A 24,818-nucleotide genomic window follows, 5' to 3' on the forward strand; every position below is an offset into this window, starting at 1 on the left:
GTAAAACAAATGAATTAGCGTAGCCGGCGCTACACAAAACGCTGAAATAAAATATAAAACATGCATTACCTTTGACGAGCTTCTTTGTTGGCACTCCAATATGTCCCATAAACATCACAATTGGTCCTTTTTTTCGATTAATTCCGTCCACGTATGCCCAAAATGTACATTAGTAAAGCAGGTTTGATCCGGAAAAAAACAGCTTTCCAAAACACAACGTCACTACAAAACATTTCAAAAGTTGCCTATAAACTTTGCCAAAATATTTCAAACTACTTTTGTAATACAACTTTAGGTATTTTTAAATGTTAATAATCAATCAAATTGTAGACGGGGCAAACTGTATTCGATAGAGAAAGTAAACAAAACATGCTCCTTTTTCCCACTTGCGTAACTATCAAAAGTGTAACGTTGTTCCAGGATGTGCCTCTTCTTCGTTGCACCAATGATTAACTTCAACCCAATTCCAAAGACTGGTGACATCCTGTGGAAGTCGTAGGAACTGTAAAATGGGCGCTATCTAATTTCCCTTGCAAAAGACAATTGAGGGAACTCAGAGGAAAAAAATGTTTTTATTCTGAACAGTTTTTCCTTGGGGTTTTGCCTGCTACATAAGTTCTGTTATAGTCACAGACATGATTGAACCAGTTTTAGAAACTTCAGAGTGTTTTCTATCCACGCCTACTAATCATATGCATTTAATATATTCCTGGCATGAGTAGCAGGAAGTTGAAATTGTGCACGCTTTTTATCAAAAAGTAGAAATGCTGCCCCCTATCTCTAAGAAGTTTGCTGAAAATAAACGCAGTTGACAGTGAGAGGACATTTCTATTTTTGCTGAGTTTATATGCCATTTGGACATTTCTTTTGCCATTTGGACATGGTTCACTGACTTTTGGGCTCTGGCCGACTTACTATGATCGTGTATGGAAAATGGACAAAACGTAGGCTTTATGGACAAACTCACTAAAATAAGACAAATGTATGTCCACAAAGTTACTACATTTGTATAATTGACAAAAAAATAAAAACATTTTGAAAAATGGTCCAAAAATCACTTTTTATGAGTTTTTTTTAGATTTTACATTTGAGATTTAGAAAATTTCACCCCTGAGACCTGACTTTGTGACCATTTTGATTATAAAATCGTACGGTGGAGCACACTCGGGGCGAGTGGGATTTTTGGTTGATGACATTTGCCATTTGCAATGTTCCAGTTACAATATGTTTTTGATGAGCTGCCATCCATTTGAGAGGTATTTGCGTTCTTGTACAGTATATGATTCGCCAAATGCCAACAAGATGCCATTAATTTTTGTCCATTTCATGGGGGTATCCCCTTACCTTAAACCTTACCTTAACCCTTACCTTAACCCTTACCTTACCTCTTACCTTCACCCTTACCTTAAAACCTCTAGTGACACATAAATCTTCCTAGAAAATATTGCTATTCATGAAAATCACAAGTGAAATATATTGGAACACAGCCTTTTGTTAATCACCCTGTCATCTCAGATTTTCAAAATATGCTTTACAGCCAAAGCTAGACAAGCATTTGTGTAAGTTTATCGATAGCCTAGCATAGCATTATGCCATGCTAGCAGCAGGCAACCTTGTCACGAAAATCAGAAAAGCAATCAAATTAAATCGTTTACCTTTGATGAACGTTGGATGTTTTCACTCACGAGACTCACAGGTAGATAGCCAAAGTTCATATTTCCCCAAAATATTATTTTTGTAGGCGAAATAGCTCCGTTTGTTCTTCACGTTTGGCTGAGAAATCGACCGGAAATTGAGGTCACGACAACCCGAAAAGTATTCAAAATTAGCTCCATAATATCGACAGAAATTTGGCAAAGTTTGTTAATAATCAATCCTCAAGGTGTTTTTCAAATATCTATTCGATAATATATGAACCGGGACAATTGGTTTCTCAGTAGAAGCGATTGGAATAATGGCTACCTCTGTATTTTACGCAAGAATTTCTCTGGGAGCATCAGGTGACCACTTGCGCAATGAAGCCGCCTACGGGTATTCTTCAACATAAATGCGTAAAACTATGTCACAATGCTGTAGACACCTTGGGGAATACGTAGCAAGCATAATCTGGTTGATAGGGCATTCACAGCTCAATAGGGACGCATCGGAACGCAGGGCTTTCATGATGAGTCATGATGAGTCACTTCCGGATTGGACTTTTCTCAGGCTTTCGCCTGTAACATCAGTTTTGTTATACTCGCAGACAATATTTTTACAGTTTTGGAAACGTTAGAGTGTTTTCTATCCCAAGCTGTCAATTACATGCATATTCTAGCATCTTGTCCTGACAAAATATCCCGTTTAATTTGGGAACGTTATTTTTCCAAAAATGAAAATACTGCCCCCTAGTACCAACAGGTTAACTCTTACCTTAACCCTTACCTGAACCCTTACCTTAACCCTTACCTTAACTCTTACCTTAACTCTTACCTTAACCCTTACCTGAACCCTTACCTTAACCCTTACCTTAATTCTTACCTTTACACTTACCTTAACCCTTACCTTAACCCTTACCTGAACTCTTACATTAACCCTTACCTTAACCCTTACCTTAACCCTTACCTTAACTCTTACCTTAACCATTCAGAATTAATGCCTAAACTTAAGCTTAGAAATGTGACGTTTACGGACCATCGTTGGATTCTGCAGTGAGACACACAAACACACAGACACGCACACACACAAGCACCTTCCCTTCCTCCTGGATATGTTGTCTTCATTTACAAAGATATTGGCTTGCAAGAATATCCCAGCAAGTGTCTCAGTTCAGTACAGTGTTTATCACAGCTGTGGGCCACTGCTTACAGCATTATATAGCGTGTGTGTGTGTGTGTGTGTGTGTGTGTGTGTGTGTGTGTGTGTGTGTGTGTGTGTGTGTGTGTGTGTGTGTGTGTGTGTGTGTGTGTGTGTGTGTGTGTGTGTGTGAGAGAGAGAGAGAGAGAGAAATAGAGAGAGAGAGACTTGTGAATTTTGTGTCTGCTGGTATGTGTGTACAAACGTAATGTTATTTGTGAATAGGCTTGATGGTGCCATATCCATCGTCTGCCTCTGTGTGTGTGTTCACTTGCCGCTTGCTCCTCTGTACTTATCAAATCACATTTTATTGGTCACATACACACATTTAGCAGATGTTTTTGCGGGTGTAGCGAAATGCTTGTGCCAATGTATATGTGTGTGTTAGAGAGAGTTTCCCTTCAGCAGGCCCTTCTAAGGACGAAGTAGCTGTGGCTGTGGTTACGCTGGGAGCCCCTGACAGCTGCAGGGGGCCTGGGGTTTGACCCACTGCCAGCCCCATCATAGGCTGCTCATTTGGAGACAGGGAGAGGGGAGAGAGGCGCCCTGAGCAGGCCCTAGAGAGCCCTTGAGGGGCAGCGGGGAGTGGGGAGAAAGGAGCCTAGAGCTGAGGGACAGAGGGATGGTGGGGTTTGGAGGGTGGGATAGAGACATGAAGGCACACAGCCACTACAACCCAGGAGAGTAGAGGAGAAGAGAAGAGAAGAGAAGAGAAGAGAAGAGGAGAGGAGAGGAGAGGAGAGGAGAAGAGAAGAGAAGAGAAGAGAAGAGAAGAGAAGAGAAGAGGAGAGGAGAGGAGAGGAGAGGAGAGGAGAGGAGAGGATGAGAAAGTGAGAGGAAAGGGAGAAAGACAGAGATACACAGAGAAAGAGAGAGATATAGAGAGATATAGACATAGAGAGACACAGAGAGACACACAGATACAGACAGAGAGAGACAGAGATAGACATGGAGAGACAAAGACAGAGAGAGAAATATACAAAGAGACACACACAGAGATAGACAGAGAGAGACCCACGGAGATAGACAGAGAGAGAGACACAGAGAGAGACACACAGAGATAGACAGAGAGACAAACAGAGATAGACAGAGAGAGACACATGGAGATAGAGAGACACAGTGAGAGACAGACACACATTGAGGGACAGTGAGAGACACAGTGAGAGACAGTGAGAAAACTAAGTTTAAGAGAGAGAGGGAATATTTTGGTAGGTCTGAAATTCCAATTTGGGAGAACATGTGTCATGTCATCTGTTCTGAAGATATGAGTCACAGGGCTTTGCACAGTGGCATTCCATGGGAACATTGGTTCTGTGGGGACACATTTTTGTGGGGACACATTTTTGTGGTGCGGGGACAAGGGCCAGGGGCAGGGCAGCCCTTCAGCTCTGTGGGAAACATGGTTCGGCAGTGTTCTGTGGGAAACATGGGTCGGCAGTGCTCTGTGGGAAACATGGGTTGGCAGTGCTCTGTGGGAATGGTTCCACACGGCGTGGCCTGCCTTTGATTAGCGCTCCACTTCCTGTCTTCCCTCCACCCCACACTGTGTCCACCCATCATCCCAATCCTCCCACTCCTTTCTCTCCCCTCTCGTTACCTCAGTCCCTCATTCCCCAATTTCCTCTCCTCCCTCTTGTTGTGGACTTAGAGAGTGAGGAGGGGACGTGATGGAGGGGGTTTACAGGACAAATGTCAAAGAGCAAAGACCCCCATAGGAACCAAAAAACAACAAAATAGGCACATGAACAGATGGTGGTGTTGCGCTCCACTGACGTGCCCACCACTGTGACCTAATGACCTGAATGGCTCCTTCCTCTCTTCTTCCATCTCTCCCTCTCAGGGGTTCATCCCCTAAAGATTGTCTGTTCATTGTTTATCATGGGAAATGCCTTTAAGGGTTGGTGGACATTTAAAAACAAGAGAAAGGCTGAATTTTGTAAAGTGCGCTCAATCCAACATCCAGATGAAAATGTACCCAGGACACGTTTTTTCAGTTGAGAGGAAACATGTTGGAGTTGTTTTTATCAGGATGTTGGATTGAGTGCGGTAGACCAGACTGTTGAGTGAAATACACAGTCAACTATTCCCAACAGCTGGAATAGGCGCACCAACTGAACAGTGGTGTAAAGTACTTAAGTAAAAATACGTAAAAGTACTACTTAAGCAGTTTTTGGGGTATCTGTACTTTACTATTTATATTTTGGTCAACTTTTACTTTAACTTCACTACATTCCTAAAGAAAATGATGTACTTTCTACTCCATACATTTTCCCTGACACCCAAAAGTACTTGTAACATTTTGAAGGCTTAGCAGGACAGGAAACGTTCTAAATCACACACTTACCAAGAAATCATTCATGTTCCTCCCTACTGCCTCTGATCTGGCAGACTCACGAAACTCATGCTTCATTGTAAATGATGTCTGAGTGTTGGAGTGTGCCCCTAGCTAAAAAAAAAACAAGAAAATGGTTCCGCCTGGTTTTCTTAATATAAGGAATTTGAAATGCTTTCTACTTTTACTTTTGAAACTTCTAGACACTCTAATGTACTTGTCCTCTTGCTCAGTTGTGCACCGGGGCCTCCCACTCCCCTTTATATTCTGGTTTGAGCCAGTTTGCACTGTTCTATGAAGAGAGTAGTACAATGAGTTGTATGAGATCTTCAGTTTTTTGGCAATTTCTCACATATAATAGCCTTCGTTTCTCAGAACAAGAATAGACAGACGAATTTCAGAAGAAAGGTATTTTTTTCTGGCCATTTTGAGCCTGTAATCGAACCCACAAATGCCGATGCTCCAGATACTCAACTAGTCTAAAGACGACCAGATTTATTTCTTCTTTAATCAGTACAACAGTTTTTAGCTGTGCTAGCATAATTACAAAAGGGTTTTCTAATGATCAATTATCCTTTTAAAATGATAAACATGGATAAGCTAACACAACGTGCCATTGGAACACAGGAGTGATAGTTGCTGATAATGGGCCTCTTTACGCCTATGTAGATATTCCATACAAAAACTGTAATTTACAAAATTAACAATGTCTATACTGTATTTCTGATCAATTTGATGTTATTTTAATGGACAAAAAAAGTGCTTTTCTTTTGAAAACAAGAAAAGGTCTACGTGACCCCAAACCTTTGAACGGTAGTGTACATAATATCAGATGGGCAGTGTTTAGAAGACAGGTGGAAGTGTCCCTCGTTTCCAATGAAAAGCGGCTGGAAATGAGAAAACAAGGAGAAAGCATTTATTTTTTCATGTTGTTGACAACAAATTAAGATGCGGAGCAACTGTTACATTTTTTAAACATAATACCTGGAAGTATTGTCTGTCATATCTTTAACAATAAAACCGTCATAGGCCAACGGCCACTGACGTTTGATTTTGTAAACAAATCTGCCATTTTGAAAGCAACGTCCTGCTCCTTCCCTGACTCTTCCTAAATATTCAGATTTAACATTGTTTAGTTATCAGAATTTCTTTATCAAAAACAGAAAGGTATTTAAAGGCCGTTTACCTGTTTCTTCCACCTAGTACTACGTTAAGGGCTCAAGACAAATGAGCTTTAGGACATTGGTACCCAGGTGATAATGTGTCTCTCTCCACACTGAATAAATTGGATGTAGGAATGATAGAAACTGACATTTGTGCACATGACGTTGTATGATCTGAATGATAAGTGGGATGAAGAAGGTAATTGATTTTAGAACAATAGTGGAATTGTGAATAATTTGGGGCAGTCTAATTTTTTTATTTAGAAAGGCTGGAAATGGTATTTAATCTCCCCTCTGAGAGATTCAAATCAGATACTAAGTACAATGTACAACGTGTGTAGGTCAAAATGGCAAGCCAAACCAAACGAATGGACGCTTACAGCATAGCAGATGTTACAGAATTTGGATGAGCTGGAGTCGGATGGATAATCAGATATTGAGCCTGAAACCTGAAAACTGGTGACATTGTGGGGACTTTCTGTGATTCTGATGTTGACTTTGAGCCTCAGAAGCCTGAGAGACTGAACAGGTTTAACAGGGAAAAAGCATCCTTCTCCCCGTGCCTCACAGCTCACCCAGGAGAGAAGAGAAGAAACATTGCCAGGTCGGCAGGTGTACACGGAAACAAGGCCCATAAAAACTGTGTGCAGTGCAACTGATTTATTTTTGGGTCTTGCTCACACAAGGCACCGAAGCCGACTGTGATATCGGAGCATAATGGAGGAGAGAAGAGGAGATTGATTCCTGTGTAAAGGTATGGGTAAGGGCACAATACAGTCTCCCGTACAATCAATACATTAATCTTGTTTTCATACATTTCCACAAATATTTCTTTATTCTTTATATTTGTGTTATGTACTATTTATCAAGCGTTGGCGCATGTGTTTACGGCAATTCATTTGACCTGCGCGCCTTGCGATATTCTCTTTTACGCTTTACTTTGTAAAACGAAGCTGTTACTGGACCATATTGCTTACTATAACTCTATTATTGGGCGGCAGTAACCGAAAGGTTGCAAGTTCAAATCCCCGAGCTGACAAGGTACAAATCTGTCGTTCTGCCCCTGAACAGGCATTAACCCAATGTTCCTAGGCTGTAATTGAAAATAAGAATTTGTTCTTAACTGACTTGCCTACTTAAATAAAGGTAAAATTAAAAAAAATACAAATCAAATCTTCAAATCAAATGTATTACATTGTGGTGTTTTTTTTTAAATGTCAAAAATGTGCTGCAGTATAATATAAAACCTATCTTTACATGCATTTTATTCACGTCAAAATATACGATATAAAATTAATCAAAATATACAAATTATTCTCAAGACATGACTTCATTCAATCAATCAATCATTATATTTAGGTTGATAACAAAGGAGTAGATGAATCTGATGTGTTTGCTAAAGGGGGTGCCCCACAGCGTTCTCTGGCAGATACTTATAGGCTGAAAGCCTCAGCTGTTCGAGTGTTAAGACAGTTGGTAAAGCATCATTTCCCATCTCCTGACGACAAAAAATAGTACAAAATCTACTTCCATCTGGGCTTGTTTTGGGACTATCAAAACTACTTCCTGTGTTTTGCAATCTTAAATAAGGCTGATGATTGAATCTTTTGGGGACAGATTGGATGTTGTATACCGTTACGGAAAAAAGTAGCTGTTTGCTCATTTGAAACAAATGATGGAGTTGATTTCCCTCGATGTGTGTTGGTTCAATGGGGATGGGCGGAGGAGGGAGGAAGTTGGAAGGAGGGAGGCAGAGCGAGGCGGTCTGCGGGAAGCTATTTGGCAATTTGGTCTGCAAACCAGAGCGTAATGGGCATTTTACGTGACGTCCTCATCACACGAGACACGCTTAAGTAGTGCTCGGATACAGTTCCTGACAATGGCACAGATAGTCAAAGGGTTAAGACGTTTTCCCTTATCTCCCTGTGTCTCTCTCCCTAAGACATCATTTGTATGTACGCATGTTTGTTTGTGTGCATATGTTTTCTGACCCATTATTGTATGGCTGATGCAATCGTGAGATAAGGCTGAGGCTTGGGAGAGAGGGGCAGGGCTTTGGGATAGGGATGGGCTGGTATACTGTATGATTACAACACACACACACACACACACACACACACACACACACACACGTGCATATGCACAGATGCATGTCAAAAGCATTGCCCATCAACTGAATATAAAGAAAATAATTGGTCTCTCTGTTCCTCTCCCCGTCCACTTTTTTCCTTCTCAACCCCTCCCGCCAGTCAGAAACCCAGCAGTGTCTGTGATCCTCTTCCTACTACAGTGCAGTTCTCTTTCTCTCTGTGTCTCTGTGTCTCTGTCTCTCTCTCTCGTGGCAATACCTTACAGTGCCTGAGGGATGAGGATAGTGTGTCTGAAAGAATGGCTATGCATATCGCTGAGGACCATCTGCACTATCGGAGTTCTCACACACACAGACTCTCCACCCCACGTCGCAAAAGAGGGCTGCAATCGTCTCCATACCAACAGGGGACCACTGAGCAGCCTTATAATCATCCCTAACCACCACAGCGGCCCAGACAGACACTCAGCAGCCAGCCCTCCCCTTCGATAATGCATGAAGCTACTCCCAAATGTAACGTAATTATCTGAATGGCGGTTTGCCCTCTTCCCTGCCTGCTCTCAATGCATTTCTACTTGATGCTGGGGAAGATTGAGATCTGATGTGATTGAGAGAGCAGGGCGGACGCTCCATGTTGTACTGGAGATGGAGATGTAAATGTTTTCTAAGCATGGCCCACAGGAAGTGAAGGGGTGTTGAACAATCACCATGATAATCATACTCGTCATCATTGTCAAAGTGAAGAAATAGTGGTTCATATCATCATCACCACCATATTCATCATCATCATCACCATATTCATCATCACCGTCATCATCATCATCACCATCATCACCACCACCATACTCATCATCATTGTCAAAGTGAAGAAAAAGTGGTTCATATGAATCATCATCATCACCACCATCATCACCGTCAAGATCAGCATCATCATAGTGATCATTATCATCATCAGCATCATCAGTGACCATCATCATCACCATCATCAATGGGATCATAATCATCATCACCACCATCATCCTCATAATATTCACTACCATCATCACCACCATCATCATAGTGATCATCATCATCATCATAGTGATCATCATCATCACCACCAATATCATAGTGATCATTCATCACCATCATCATAGTGATCATCATCACCACATCATCATCATAGTGATCATCATCATCACCATCATCATAGTGATCATCATCATCACCACCACCATCATCTTAGTGATCATCATCATCATCATCATCATCATCATCATCATCATCATCATCACTATCATCATCATAGTGATCATCATCACCACCACCATCATCATAGTGATCATCATCATCACGAACATCATCATCATAGTGATCCTAATCATCACCACCATCATCATCATAGTGATCATCATCACCACCATCATCATAGTGATCATTATCGTCATTACCACAACCATGATCAGCATCATCATAGTGGTCATTATCATCATCATCATAGTGATCACTATCATCATCACCATCATCATCGTGATCATCATCATAGTGATCATTATCATCATTACCACAACCATGATCATCATCATCATAGTGATCACTATCATCATAACCATCTTCATCATTGTGATCATCATCATCACATCATCATCATAGTGATCACTATCATCATCAGCACCATCATCATAGTGATCATCATCATAGTCATCATCATCAGTGACCATCATCATCACCACCATCAGGGTGACCGTAATCATCACAACCATAATCATCATAGTGATCATCATCATCATCATCATCATCACCAACAACATCATAGTGATCATCGTCATCACCACCATCATCATAGTGATCATCATCATCGGCACCACCATCATCATAGTGATCATCATCATCATCATCATCATCACCATCATCATCGTGATCATCACCACCACCACCATCATCATAGTGATCATCATCACCATCATCATCATAGTGATCATCATCATCACCACCACCATCATCATAGTGGTCATCATCATCATCATCACCACCATCATCATCAAAGTGATCATCATCATCACCACCATCATCATAGTGATCATCAACACCATCATCATCATAGTGATCAGTATCATCATCTTCACAGTGATCATCATCATCACAGTGATCATCATCATCATAGTGATCACTATCATCATCACCATCATCATCATGATCATCATCATCATCATAGTGATCATCATCATCACCATCATCATAGTGATCACTATCATCATCACCACCATCGTCATAGTGATCATCATCATAGTCATCATCATCAGTGACCATCATCATCACCATCATCATCATCATCACCATCATCATGGTGACCATCATCATAGTGATCCTCATCATCATAACCATCTTCATCATAGTGATCAGCATCATCACTTCATCATCATAGTGATCACTATCATCATCACCACCATCATCATAGTGATCATCATCATAGTCATCATCATCAACACCATCATCATCATAGTGATCATCACCAACAACATCATAGTGATCATCATCACCATCACCATCATCATAGTGATCATCAACACCTCATCATCATAATGTTCATCATCACCACCATCATCAACATCATCATCACCACCATCATCATAGTGATCATCATCATCATCATGATCATCATCATCACCACCACCACCATAATCATAGTGATCCTCATCACCACCATCATCATTGTGCTCATCACATAATCACCATCATCATAGTGATCATCATCACCATCATCATCATCATAGTGATCATCATCATCACCACCATCATTATAGTGATTATCATCATCACCACCATCATCGTAGTGATCATCATCATCATAGTGGTCATCATCATCACCACCATCATCATAGTGATCATCATCATAGTGATCATCATCACCATCATCATAGAACCCCTCGTATCACATCCCTAGAAGCCAGTGTTTCTGAACACTAGTAATGATTTTCTTGGATTGGGAGTTATAATCCCAAGCAAACAGCTTCCTGATAGCCATATCCCCCTATAGCTCCGTAACACTCTACACTCATATTCAACTCTGGACCTCGAAGCCAGTTCCACTGCTTTTTTTCTCCCCATAGTTCCCTTGTAATCAGGGACTAATTTAGACCTGGGACACCAAATGGGTGCAATTAATGAAAATCAGCAGTAGTCCAGACCTCGCAGGGTAAGACTTGAATACCCCTGCTCTATACCCTCACACTGTACACATGGCTTTTCCATTGGAAGAAGCATTACCCTGAGATCAGAGGAGGGTGGTGGGATGAGCTATAAGATGATGGGGTCATTGTATTGGCTAGAATGGAACAAAGTCAAACATGTGGTTTCTATTTGTTTGATGTGTTTGGTATCGTTCCATTTATTCCATTCCAGCCATTACAATCAGCCCGTCCTCCTATAGCTCCTCCAACCAGCCTCCTCTCACTGAGATGACCTATATGATAGAGACAACAGCACCCATCATTCTCCCTCTTTTTATTACCTTTCCATGAAGACTCTCTCTCTATGTCATCTCATTGCACCAAACCACATTGCCTTTCACCATCTCCCATTCTCCCTCCCTCTCCTCTCCTACAGATGCAGGATCTTAATTTGAGCTAGTTCGCAACAGCTGGAAAATATTCCTACAGTAGCAGGAAATGTGAATTATTATGTGGATTATAATAAATGGACATCTTTAGAAGCCTTTTTAGACCTTGGATACACTATAGGTTTGCCTTTCCTGTTGTGCAGGAAAATCCTCGGCATCAAATTATGATCCTACACCTGTACTCTTTCTCCCTCATTTTCCCAGGGGCTCCACAGACACCCAGCCCTATTAGAAGGAGGAAATGAGCACATTAGGAGGGCGAGGAGGGGGTCTGCAGGAAACACACAAGGGATCCAGGCCCGGGGTAATGGAATTACTCTCCATTATCTTGCCAAGAGGAACCCATGTATACGGGGACTGCTGGATGACCAGATAGAGGCGAATAAGAGGCTGTGGGTAGTGTCTGGACACAGACCAGGGACGTTGGGAGTGTTTTACAGTGATGGTCTTGTTAGCTGGCTATTGTGCTGGTCTCTCAAATGAGAAACTATTATTTTGGGGGTATTTGTGTCATTAGTCCATTGTTGATATAGTCCCAAAACGTTTTGCAATGACGGATATCAAGTTTTCAAGATGCATAACTTTCAAAATACATAACTTTCAAAATACATACAGCCGGTATGATGCATACAGTGCATTCAGAAGGTATTCAGACTCCTTGACTTTTTCCACATTTTGTTACATCACAGCCTTATTCTAAAATTGATCAATATGTTTCCCCCCCTCATCAATCTACACACAATACCCACAATGACAAAGCAAAACAGTTTTTTAGATTTGTTTTGCAAATGTATTGAAAATTTACACATTTACATAAGTATTCAGACCCTTTACTCAGTACTTTGTTGAAGCACCTTTGGCAGCGATTACAGTCTTGAGTCTCCTTGGGTATGACGCTACAATCTTGGCACACCTGTATTTGTGAAGATTCTCCCATTCTTCTCTGCAGATCCTCTCAAGCTCTGTCAGGTTGGGTGGGGAGCATCGCTGCACAGCTATTTTCAGGCCTTTCCAAAGATGTTCGATCAGCTTCAAGTCCGGGCTCTGGCTGGGCCACTCAAGGACATTCAAAGACTGTCCCCGAAGCCATTCCTTGCACTGTCTTGGCTGTGTGCTTGGATTCGTTGTCCTGTTAGAAGGTAACCCTCCACCCTAGTCTGAGGTCCTGAGCACACTGGAGAAGGTTTTCATCACGGCTCTCTTTGTACTTTGCTCCAGTCATCATACCCTCGATCCGGACTAGTCTCCCAGTACCTGATGCTGAAAAACATCCCCATGCTTTACGGCAGGGGTGGTCTCGGAGCACTACAGACAATTCCTTTGACCTCATGGCTTGGTCAACTGTGGGGCCTCATATAGACAGGTGTGTGTGCCTTTCCAAATCATGTCCAATCAATTGAATGTACAACAGGTGGACTCCAATCAAGTTGTAGAAACAGCTCAAGGATGATCAATGGAAACAGGATGCACCTGAGCTCATGTCATGTCAAGTCTCATGTCAAAGGGTCTGAATATTTATTTAAATAATGTATTTCTGTTTTTTCTTTATAATACATTTGCAAAAATATATAAAAACCTGTTTTTGCTTTGTCATTATGGGGTATTGTGTAGATTGATGAGATAATAAAAAACAAAAACATTTTTTTTTTCAATAGGGCTGTAACGCAACAAAATGTGGAAAATTCAAGGGGTCTGAATACTTTCAAAGCGCACTGTAAATACAGCCAGTATGATGAATATATACAAATACAGCCGATATGAGTCATATCCAGAAATACAGCCGGTATGAGGCATATCCAGAAATACAGACGGTATCAGTCATATCCAGAAATACAGCCGGTATGAGTCATATCCAGAAATACAGCCGGTATGAGTCATATCCAGAAATACAGCCGGTATGAGTCATATCCAGAAATACAGCCGGTATCAGTCATATCCAGAAATACAGCCGGTATGAGTCATATCCAGAAATACAGCCGGTGTGAGGCATTTCCAGAAATACAGCCGGTATGAGTCATATCCAGAAATACAGCCAGTATTAGTCATATCCAGATATACAGCCGGTATCAGTCATTTCCAGAAATACAGCCGGTATGAGTCATATCCAGAAATACAGCCGGTATCAGTCATATCCAGAAATACAGCAGGTATCAGTCATATCCAGAAATACAGCAGGTATAAGTCATATCCAGAAATACAGCCGGTATGAGCCAGTATCAGTCATATCCAGAAATACAGCAGGTATCAGTCATATCCAGAAATACAGCAGGTATGAGTCATTTTCAGAAATACAGCAGGTATGAGTCATATCCAGAAATACAGCCGGTATGAGTCATATCCAGAAATACAGCCGGTATCAGTCATATCCAGAAATACAGCCGGTATGAGTCATCTCCAGAAATACAGCCGGTATGAGTCATATCCAGAAATACAGCCGGTATGAGTCATATCCAGAAATACAGCCGGTATGAGTCATATCCAGAAATACAGCAGGTATCAGTCATATCCAGATATACAGCCGGTATGAGTCATATCCAGAAATACAGACGGTATCAGTCATATCCAGAAATACAGCAGGTATCAGTCATATCCAGAAATACAGCCGGTATGAGTCATATCCAGAAATACAGCAGGTATCAGTCATATCCAGATATACAGCCGGTATGAGTCATATCCAGAAATACAGACGGTATCAGTCATATCCAGAAATACAGCAGGTATCAGTCATATCCAGAAATACAGCCGGTATGAGTCACATCCAGAAATACAGCCGGTATCAGTCATATCCAGAAATACAGCTGGTATCAGTCATATCCAGAAATACAGCAGTTATCAGTCATATCCAGAAATACAGCAGGTATCAGTCATATCCAGAAATACAGCCGGTATGAGTCATATCCAGAAATACAGCAGGTATTAGTCACATCCAGAAATACAGCCGGTATGAGTCATATCCAGAAATACAGCCGGTATCAGTCATATCCAGAAATACAGCCGGTATGAGTCATATCCAGAAATACAGCCGGTGTGAGGCATTTCCAGAAATACAGCCGGTATGAGTCATATCCAGAAATACAGCCAGTATTAGTCATATCCAGATATACAGCCGGTATCAGTCATTTCCAGAAATACAGCCGGTATGAGTCATATCCAGAAATACAGCCGGTATCAGTCATATCCAGAAATACAGCAGGTATCAGTCATATCCAGAAATACAGCAGGTATAAGTCATATCCAGAAATACAGCCGGTATGAGCCAGTATCAGTCATATCCAGAAATACAGCAGGTATCAGTCATATCCAGAAATACAGCAGGTATGAGTCATTTTCAGAAATACAGCAGGTATGAGTCATATCCAGAAATACAGCCGGTATGAGTCATATCCAGAAATACAGCCGGTATCAGTCATATCCAGAAATACAGCCGGTATGAGTCATCTCCAGAAATACAGCCGGTATGAGTCATATCCAGAAATACAGCCGGTATGAGTCATATCCAGAAATACAGCCGGTATGAGTCATATCCAGAAATACAGCAGGTATCAGTCATATCCAGATATACAGCCGGTATGAGTCATATCCAGAAATACAGACGGTATCAGTCATATCCAGAAATACAGCAGGTATCAGTCATATCCAGAAATACAGCCGGTATGAGTCATATCCAGAAATACAGCAGGTATCAGTCATATCCAGATATACAGCCGGTATGAGTCATATCCAGAAATACAGACGGTATCAGTCATATCCAGAAATACAGCAGGTATCAGTCATATCCAGAAATACAGCCGGTATGAGTCACATCCAGAAATACAGCCGGTATCAGTCATATCCAGAAATACAGCTGGTATCAGTCATATCCAGAAATACAGCAGTTATCAGTCATATCCAGAAATACAGCAGGTATCAGTCATATCCAGAAATACAGCCGGTATGAGTCATATCCAGAAATACAGCAGGTATTAGTCACATCCAGAAATACAGCCGGTATGAGTCATATCCAGAAATACAGCCGGTATCAGTCATATCCAGAAATACAGCCGGTATGAGTCATATCCAGAAATACAGCCGGTGTGAGGCATTTCCAGAAATACAGCCGGTATGAGTCATATCCAGAAATACAGCCAGTATTAGTCATATCCAGATATACAGCCGGTATCAGTCATTTCCAGAAATACAGCCGGTATGAGTCATATCCAGAAATACAGCCGGTATCAGTCATATCCAGAAATACAGCAGGTATCAGTCATATCCAGAAATACAGCAGGTATAAGTCATATCCAGAAATACAGCCGGTATGAGCCAGTATCAGTCATATCCAGAAATACAGCAGGTATCAGTCATATCCAGAAATACAGCAGGTATGAGTCATTTTCAGAAATACAGCAGGTATGAGTCATATCCAGAAATACAGCCGGTATGAGTCATATCCAGAAATACAGCCGGTATCAGTCATATCCAGAAATACAGCCGGTATGAGTCATCTCCAGAAATACAGCCGGTATGAGTCATATCCAGAAATACAGCCGGTATGAGTCATATCCAGAAATACAGCCGGTATGAGTCATATCCAGAAATACAGCAGGTATCAGTCATATCCAGATATACAGCCGGTATGAGTCATATCCAGAAATACAGACGGTATCAGTCATATCCAGAAATACAGCAGGTATCAGTCATATCCAGAAATACAGCCGGTATGAGTCATATCCAGAAATACAGCAGGTATCAGTCATATCCAGATATACAGCCGGTATGAGTCATATCCAGAAATACAGACGGTATCAGTCATATCCAGAAATACAGCAGGTATCAGTCATATCCAGAAATACAGCCGGTATGAGTCACATCCAGAAATACAGCCGGTATCAGTCATATCCAGAAATACAGCTGGTATCAGTCATATCCAGAAATACAGCAGTTATCAGTCATATCCAGAAATACAGCAGGTATCAGTCATATCCAGAAATACAGCCGGTATGAGTCATATCCAGAAATACAGCAGGTATTAGTCACATCCAGAAATACAGCCGGTATTAGTCATATCCAGAAATACAGCATGTATGAGTCATATCCAGAAATACAGCAGGTATGAGTCATATCCAGAAATACAGCAAGTATGAGTCATATCCAGAAATACAGCAAGTATGAGTCATATCCAGAAATACAGCAGGTATGAGTCATATCCAGAAATACAGCAGGTATCAGTCATATCCAGAAATACAGCAGGTATGAGTCATTTTCTGAAATACAGCAGGTATGAGTCATATCCAGAAATACAGCAGGTATTAGTCATATCCAGAAATTCAGCCGGTATCAGTCATATCCAGAAATACAGCCATTATTTTCCTTTAACTATTGCCCTGACCTCTGTGTTACTAGGATGATGCAGTCCTCTTTGGGGGAAAGAGAGAGTGTGTGTGTGTGTGTGTGTGTGTATGTGTGTGTGTGTGTGTGTGTGTGTGTGTGTGTGTGTGTGTGTGTGTGTGTGTGTGTGTGTGTGTGTGTGTGTGTGTGTGTGTGTGTGTATATGTGCGTGCGTGCTTGTTTGCGTGCGCGTGTGTGTGTGTGTGCGTGCGTGTGTGTGTGTGTGTTGAAATAATACCACAGTAATGTTGTGTTATCGTCCTACTATAAAGTTGGAACATTGACGAAGCAAGACATGCACCACAGAGGAGGAACTTAAACAAATTCAGGACAGAGCCACTTCCTCCCTCCTTCACCCCAAACCTCAGTCCCATTAGCACCCATTCACTTACTCTCCCACAGTACCGTACAAATTGCCTCGACTAACCTGTTGACTTGGTACCGTACCCCTTGTGCAAGAACTCGTTATTGTTATTGTGTTACTTTTTATTTTATTTCTTACTTTAGTTTATTTAGTAAATATTTTCTTAACTCTGCTTTGAGCTCCAACTGCATTGTTGGTTAAGGGCGTTTCACAGCAAGGTTGTATTCAGCGCATGCAACAAAATCAAATTTGATTTGATTTGAGTGGTACCATATAGCTCTAAGACAACCGTCATAGCTCCTATTCGATGGCCTATGTTGAGTAGAAGGCTGTTGGAAAGATGGAGTGTATTTATAGCTGGGGCCTGTTCTTCCTGGATGGGCTCTGTTATAGACATCTGGGGCGATGCTGCGGGAGGGAGGGCTTTTATTTGAACGTCTCTGCCTCCTATTCTTAGCTCCATTGTGCCGGCGTGTGATCCGGGAACACAATACAGTGCGGGGGGAGGTCTGCTGGTTCAGGGACTGTTCTGGAATCGCTCGGCTGAAGACGGACCACCTCTGTAAGGGTCAATTTACACTTGCGGGGTCTTTGTTAGGCTAGTGACAGGTGGGCCAGCGGGACACACAGGATAAGCGACTAGATAATATGCTTTCCGGGAGCTTATACATGTGTGAGTAAGGGTTTCCACGGCAGCTTTGTTCAGTATGCAGATCAGCTCATCAAAATACATATATAAAGATATCTAGTTACGGTTCTGTGCAGAGCACACAGCTGGTAAGGACAGTGCGTCCATAAGTCTGTGTGTAATTGCTGTCAAGTGAACAGGCACACCACACAGTCACAGTCACACACACATACACACGAACAGACCCAAACAGATGTGCACTCTTCCTTGGGAAAATACCTGCAGCCAGAACAAGTTTGACCATCCCAGTGGAAGATCCCCCCCCCCCCCCCCCCCCCACCAGTATCTTCATAACTTGAAACCCCTTCAACATGAGGAATCTTCATGCCTCCTCCACCTCTTCCCTCCCTCTTCCACCCACCATCACCCTGACCTCATTTACTATGTAACAGGGAACAGACATTTTCCTCCTTTAATTTTTCCCTCACTTTTTTCCTCCTTTTACCTTTTCGCTGGGCTGGGTGGTGGCTCTAGCCACTGGTCGTCTGAGTGCAGCTGTGGGTAATTGTATTTACAGATGGCATACGTGCTACCAGCGCAGGTACAGAGAAAGAGAGAGAGGAGGAAAGTGAGAGAGAGCGAGAAAGAGTCTCCCTGTTTCCCCTCCCTGCGGCCCACAGTACTCTCTGATGGGTAAGGACATCTTTGCCATTTGGGCCAGGGATCGTCTCCCTTGCCGTTACACTGGCTGTGTGAGTCTGATACACACATAATTTTACCAGTCACTCTCTCTCTCTTTCTCTCCTCCATTCTGTTCACGATACCAATGTGTGTTTCCCATGTGTTTATGTTTACAGTGTGTGAGAGTGTCTGTGTGTTGGGGTTGTGTCTGCATTCATTGTGTGGAACTATACAGTCGCAAAATGCATTGGGAGATAACACATTGCACTTGAAGTATATGCTATAGGCTTACCACATATAGATCAAATCAAACGAATACTTATAAACAGAAAGTCAATCTATAGATACAGGGCATGCTCATTTTAACAACCATCATGTCAGTAATTTACTGTTGATTGGACTATACTATCAATTATATGCCATAACTATTGTAGATGTCTTGTCAGAGGGCATTTTACTATTGTCTATCCACCAATGTCATGTCTTGTCAGAGGTCCTGTTACTATCGTCTATCTATATATGTGTCACGTTCTGACCTCTATTTCCTTTGTTTTGTATTTATTTAGTATGGTCAGGGCGTGAGTTGGGTGGGCAGTCTATGTTTGTTTTTCTATGTTTTGGGGCAGTTCTATGTTTTCGGCCTAGTATGGTTCTCAATCAGAGGCAGGTGTCATTAGTTGTCTCTGATTGAGAATCATACTTAGGTAGCCTGGGTTTCACTGTGTGTTTGTGGGTGATTGTTCCTGTCTTTGTGTTTGCACCAGATAGGGCTGTTTTGAGTTCTCACGTTTCTTGTTTTCGTTAGTTTGTTCATGTATAGTGTCTTCATTAAAATACAATGAACAACCACCACGCTGCTTTTTGGTCCGCTTCTACTTCACAACAAGAGAACCGTTACAATATGTAATGTCTTGTCAGAGGTCCTGTTACTATCATCTCTCTATATATGTAATGTCTTGTCAGAGGTCCTTTAACTATTATTTATCGACCAATGTCATGTCTTGTCAGAGGTCCTGTTACTATCATCTATCGACCAATGTCATGTCTTGTCAGAGGTCCTGTTACTATCGTCTATCTACCAATGTCATGTCTTGTCAGAGGTAATTTTACTATCGTCTATCTAACAATGTCATGTCTTGTCAGAGGTATTTTTACTATCGTCTATCTACCAATGTCATGTCTTGTCAGAGGTAATTTTACTATTGTTTATCTACCAATGCCATGTCTTGTCAGAGGTCCTGTTATTATCGTCTATCTACATATAGTTGAAGTCAGTAGTTTACATACACGTAGGTTGGAGTCATTAAAACTCTTTTTTCAACCATGACACACATTTTTTGTTTACAAACTGTAGTTTTGGCAAGTCTCTTTATATGTCATGTCTTGTTAGAGGTCCTGTTACTATCGTCTATCTACATTTATCATGTCTTGTCAGAGGTCCTTTTACTATCGTCTATATACCAATGTCATGTCTTGTCATACTCCCATTGCTTTTATATGTGTCAGTGTGTTCACTCTTCAAGTCCATATGTGGACAGTAGAGGGCACACTCCAGAAAGGATGAATTGATGAAGAGGAGGGGGTGAAAAGAGGAAGAGTGGGGGGAAACACCACCTGCTCTTACCGTTCTCCGGGTGCTCCATCTCTCCGATACTGCCGTCCGGGGTGGTCCTCTCGTAGTGGTCCTCAGGCAGGGCCAGGGGCCCAATGCGGGGCCCCGATGACGATTTGGAGCTGGGGGTCTCCGATTCCTCCAATCCGCTGTCGTAGTAGCTGTGCTGGGAGGGGTCCTGCAGGTCTTGAGCCTGATTGGCTGTGGAGAAGGTCACTCGGCGATGGGGGAGCTGTGATAGGAAGAGAAGAAGGGACATGTTAGGTCGGTTGCACTCCATTGGTTTCATGAACAGCTCTGTGGATACGTGGTCCCTCGCTGGTGTGTGTGTGTGTGTGTGTGTGTGTGTGTGTGTGTGTGTGTGTGTGTGTGTGTGTGTGTGTGTGTGTGTGTGTGTGTGTGTGTGTGTGTGTGTGTAAAGGAGGGGATATGAGGGGGAAAGCAGCTGTCTGAGTCGTGTGTTTGATGGCAGCATAATTAAAATACAATTAGCCTTCCCACTTGTGCTGGCGTCGGACGTGACTCACTCATTCCTCTGGAGGGTACTGGGGACTGGAATGAGGTACAGAGGCTCACAGACACACACCACACAGGTGATTTAACTACTGCCTGCTACACACACCACACAGGTGATTTAACTACTGCCTGCTACACACACCACACAGGTGATTTAACTACTGCCTGCTACACACACCACACAGGTGATTTAACTACTGCCTGCTACACACACCACACAGGTGATTTAACTACTGCCTGCTACACACACCACACAGGTGATTTAACTACTGCCTGCTACACACACCACACAATCATTCACATCCCTAATACACACTCACATAAAGGATGCTTTCATATCTCACACATGCGCACATACACAAATACACACAAGGAAGCACACACACACATATATACACTCTCTGTGCGGAGTGTATTACCTCACAGTTAACTAAATCCTCCTTGACTGCTACAGCCAGGTCTGATAAAGAGGACGGGTGCGTCACAGATCCCTGAGGGACCCCCTGGCTGACAAGCACAGGCCCTCAATCACTATAGGAAGAGACAGGCCCGCAAATTGGGTCTGGGAAAGACTTAGAGAGCGCTGTCAAGGAGCTCACACTACACCAGCAACTATACTATCTCCAACTATAGAAACTGGCTTGCTCTCAGGAAGTCACTGAGACACACAGCTAAAGGGGAAATAAAGATAGAAATGTGTGGAGAGAAGGCAGAAAGAGTAAGAGAGGGGGAAGTGTGAGAGAGAAAGTTGAGATAGGGAATGTTTCATTTCAATGGGTATTATTCTCCCTCTCTCTCTCTCTCTCTCTCTCTCTCTCTCTGTCTCACTCTTGCTCTCTCTGTCTCTCTCTCTCTCTCTGTCTCCGTCTCTGTCTCTCTCACTCATAATTTTGTAAAAATCTCATATACGCCACCCTTTATCTGCCACTGTGTCCATTAAACCCCAGACAAACCTACATAAAAAGCCACTATGAAATGTTTGTTTTTCTTTTTGTTTATTTCTTTGTTTCCGCAGCAAGACTTGTTGGAGTTGCCCCAGTACAGGCTGTAAATAGAAGAGGCTGCTCAGCAGGTTGTATCATGGGAAAGTGGAACAGCAGCTCCGTGGAACTATGAATATAGACTATAGAACCCCTAGAAACGTCAGTTGCATCCCAGTTCCACTTAAAACTGTGTAGCAAGGTGGCGATTTTATGTCGAGATGACCTCTGTCGATGAGTGAGGATCATTGTGTCATTATTACGACTCAAACATTTGTGTATAATGAAAGCTTTATTAAATTGTACTTGTGAAATTGATTTAAAGGTGCAATATGCAGAAATTTCTCCGCCATTTCCTAATTGCTCAAATTTGAAAGTTTGCCTAATTTCAGATTATGCAACTAGATAAGCAGTCATTGTACCATCTAAACCACCGTAAAATACCTTTTCAATAACCAAAAATATTAGATTTCCAGCTGTTTGAAGCTAGCGTACAAAACCTAAAGTAAAAGATGCAAAAACTAAACTTAAGAACAGGAAGCATAGAAATTGCACACATAGAACAGATCTACCTCTGCTTGGACTTTCTTTCAATGAGAATTTGGTTGGGAAGCCCAAAAAGTTCAAATGAATAGGGAAAATACAGAATAATTAGCATCTCCATATTAACATAATGGCTGAAGATGGCTGAACAGCTCATTTCTGTCCATAGTCCTTTGGATAGTCAATTGAATTCTGTGTGTGTGTGGTGTTTACATTATCATCAACTTGTATGTGTTTAGAAGATATTTAAATATTTTAACCAAATTGAAAACATATTTCTACATAAAACATAAAGGCGGGGTCAGCGGATAGCACTAATCTCTGACCTAGACAGGACACCTGTCCAAAATGAAAAAGATGTAAGATAAAAACACCCACAATCCTCTTTTGCTCCTGATAGCGCCAACAAGCCTCCTCTCAGAGCAGAAAGAAGAAGAAACAGTTATTGTTTTCCACCTCATGTCTATAGCCCTTGGCTAAGATGTGGAGGAAGTAACTAAATGAAAGAATGAAGAGGATTCATCCATTGAGATAGCGCATGGCCGTGCATGCGGCCAGCTGCCCGTACAGACAGATAGGAGGGGTCCTTCAGTAGCTGACAGGGAGACACATTGTCCTTCTTCAGATTATTAAAACCAGACACTGAACAATGCAAGACTGGATACCCTCCATTGCCTCTCGGCTGTGTTTGTGAGGTTTGAGGTGGAATGTGGAGATAGCAAGGCTGTATGTGTTTTCTCCCTCCCTTTTCCTCTGTACTGCAGCTGTTACTCTTTCCCCATCTTCATACTGAACACAAAGGAGGGGTAGCCTTATTACAAGAAGCTCCGAGCAACAAAGAGTGTGTGTGTGTGTGTGTGTGTGTGTGTGTGTGTGTGTGTGTGTGTGTGTGTGTGTGTGTGTGTGTGTGTGTGTGTGTGTGTGTGTGTGTGTGTGTGTGTGTGTGTGTGTGTGTGATAGAGAGAGAGAGAGGGAGAGAAAGAGGGAGAGAGAGCAGTGTGTGTGAGAGAGAGAGAGAGAGAGAGAGAGAGAGAGAGAGAGAGAGAGAGAGAGAGAGAGAGAGAGAGAGAGAGAGAGAGAGAGAGAGAGAGAGAAATCCTCATTAAGACTGGTTGAGAAAATATTATGCATTCTCATGAATGTCTCTCGCTATCAAGTATGCATGGACACACACTCATGTAACAACAACATCTCACACACAAACATATTGTACACACGCATGTAGGCACATACACACACAAACACACACACACACACACACACACACACACACACAATGTCAAGTTCAGAGCTTCTTGTAATGATAATGCTACCTCTCCATTGTGGTCAGTATGAAGATGGGGAAAGAGTAACAGCTGCAGTACAAGAGATAGTGAGAGAAAGAGAGAGTGAGAAAAAGAGAGTGAGAGAAAAAGAAAGATAGAGTGAGATTATGAATGCTATTCATGCCACCCGGAGAGACAAAACTACAGCTCCTGTTGCTAATGCTGAGCGGTTGCGCAGACACACACACACGCGCGCATACACACGCGCTCACACACTGAGCAGCCCCGGAGCCAAAACAGCACTCAACCACAAACAAAAAGCTCCCTTCATCCCTCTCTCTCCCTTTTTCTCCCTCTCTCTTTCTACCTCTCTCTCGCTTTATCTGCCAAATCCTGCTCTCTCTCTCTCTCTAGTTCCCCTGGCCCTAGTCAAGCAGGGCAGGAGTATGTTAGGCATGAGAACTATGCCGCAGGCTACGATTGGCTCCACGGTAAAATGCACCTGCAGTACTAAGTACCTGCATCAGGCGCTCCAAAAATGAAACAATAATGTGCCAGGACAAATGGAATGCTGGGGGATTTTTGTAACGGTTTCAAGCTGGCAGACGCTAGAATTCAGTTGCCATAGGGCAGAGTAAGGGAGGAGGTGGAGAGATGAAGGGAGAAGGAGGAGATGTCAGCGAGAGCGATAGAGAGAGAAAGAAAAAGAGAAAGAGAAAAAGAAAGAGAATGCGTGCATGTGTGTCAAATTGAATGGAGGGAACACTGATGTGGGGAGATCATAGGGCACTCCTAGATGGAGAAGAGGTGATATGGTCTCATAAGAAATGATCAGTACATGGAGAAGA

General features: G+C 42.2%; 1 protein-coding gene and 1 long non-coding RNA gene across 4 annotated transcripts in view; one reads left to right on the plus strand and one right to left on the minus strand.

The window, feature by feature from the left end:
- LOC149978334 (uncharacterized) overlaps nucleotides 1–24,818 on the plus strand; it is a 1,052,250-nt gene that overhangs the window by 163,167 nt on the left and 864,265 nt on the right. The gene's annotated exons all lie outside the window — the stretch shown is intronic.
- LOC110489032 (protocadherin-1) overlaps nucleotides 1–24,818 on the minus strand; it is a 388,535-nt gene that overhangs the window by 121,791 nt on the left and 241,926 nt on the right. For all 3 annotated transcript variants that reach the window (XM_036943184.2, XM_021561580.3, XM_036943185.2), the window contains exon 4: nucleotides 20,679–20,898. In XM_036943184.2, the coding sequence (XP_036799079.1) occupies nucleotides 20,679–20,898 (220 nt within the window). The remainder of the gene's footprint in view (nucleotides 1–20,678; nucleotides 20,899–24,818) is intronic.

Source organism: Oncorhynchus mykiss, chromosome 14 (assembly GCF_057628025.1).
Source record: "Oncorhynchus mykiss isolate SJ-2025 chromosome 14, ASM5762802v1, whole genome shotgun sequence".
Classification (NCBI taxonomy): domain Eukaryota; kingdom Metazoa; phylum Chordata; class Actinopteri; order Salmoniformes; family Salmonidae; genus Oncorhynchus; species Oncorhynchus mykiss.